At 67.5% G+C, this 890-nt stretch overlaps 1 protein-coding gene across 1 annotated transcript in view; it reads left to right on the forward strand.

Annotated features, from left to right (window-relative positions):
- The window catches only part of C8G (complement component 8, gamma polypeptide), a 1,719-nt gene extending 1,115 nt beyond the window's left edge, over nt 1-604 (forward strand). Inside the window, exons 4-6 of the mRNA XM_015572334.1 lie at nt 1-286; nt 369-410; nt 458-604. Coding sequence (XP_015427820.1) covers nt 1-286; nt 369-410; nt 458-471 — 342 coding nt within the window. The 3' untranslated portion in view covers nt 472-604. The remainder of the gene's footprint in view (nt 287-368; nt 411-457) is intronic.
- Nucleotides 605-890: the final 286 nt, after the last annotated feature.

The raw sequence follows: 890 nt of genomic DNA on the forward strand, positions 1-890 counted from the left end.
CTTCTCCTGCCAACCCATCGGGGGTTCAGGGACGCATCCCTGCAGATAGGCCCAGGTGTGGGACAGGAAGGGGACAAGAGGGGCAGGGGTCAGGGCTGGGCGGGTGGTGGACACACAGACCCTGTCCCCAGAGCGCCCTGCCCCCCCCTACCCGCGGGTGCCCCAGGAGCCCTGTGTCCCACAGCCCGCTCGCTCCCCGTGGACGACTTGGTCGTGAGTAAGTTTGAGCAGAGTGTCCAGGGGGCCAACATGACGGAGGACCACATCTTGTACTTCCCCAAATATGGTGAGAGCCCCCCACGTCCCCAGGTGGCTGCCTGCCCTCCACGGGCCCTGCCTGGCCACACTGACCTCTGCTTGGCCCCCAGGTTTCTGTGAGGCCGCTGACCAGGCCCATGAAAGCGTGGAGGGCGGGCGAGGGCCGAGGTCTCGCTGGCTGAGCGCCGTCTCTGTGCAGAGGTCAAGAGGTGAGGCCACCCCGCCCTTGGATGAGAGGCCGAAAGGACCCTCCACTGAGACCTGCACCCACCTACCCTCGGAAGCTGCCCCTCATCCCCAGGACCCTGGGCACTGCCCCCATTAAACGCCACCCTTCTTGGCCCGACTCCTGACTTTCTGTGCTGGCTCTGTCCCGGGCCCCTGCGGTGAGGTCACCCCATGTGACCGCTCCCCAGTGGGTCAGGGACCCTCCCAGGGAGGCCAGGTGACGGTGGCTGTGGGCCCAGGTCTGGGTGAGCTGGCACCGGCCTCGGAGGGCCAGCTGCGCTCATGGCCTGGCCGGACTCGGGACAGAGGTGGGGGGTCTGTACTCCAGGTGGAGGAAGCTCCAGGACTGGTGAGCACAGGGGCTCTGGGAACACAGGGGAGGGGCCCCCACACAGCCAGGCAGC

Source organism: Myotis davidii, unplaced genomic scaffold (genome assembly GCF_000327345.1).
Source record: "Myotis davidii unplaced genomic scaffold, ASM32734v1 scaffold609, whole genome shotgun sequence".
Classification (NCBI taxonomy): Eukaryota; Metazoa; Chordata; class Mammalia; order Chiroptera; family Vespertilionidae; genus Myotis; species Myotis davidii.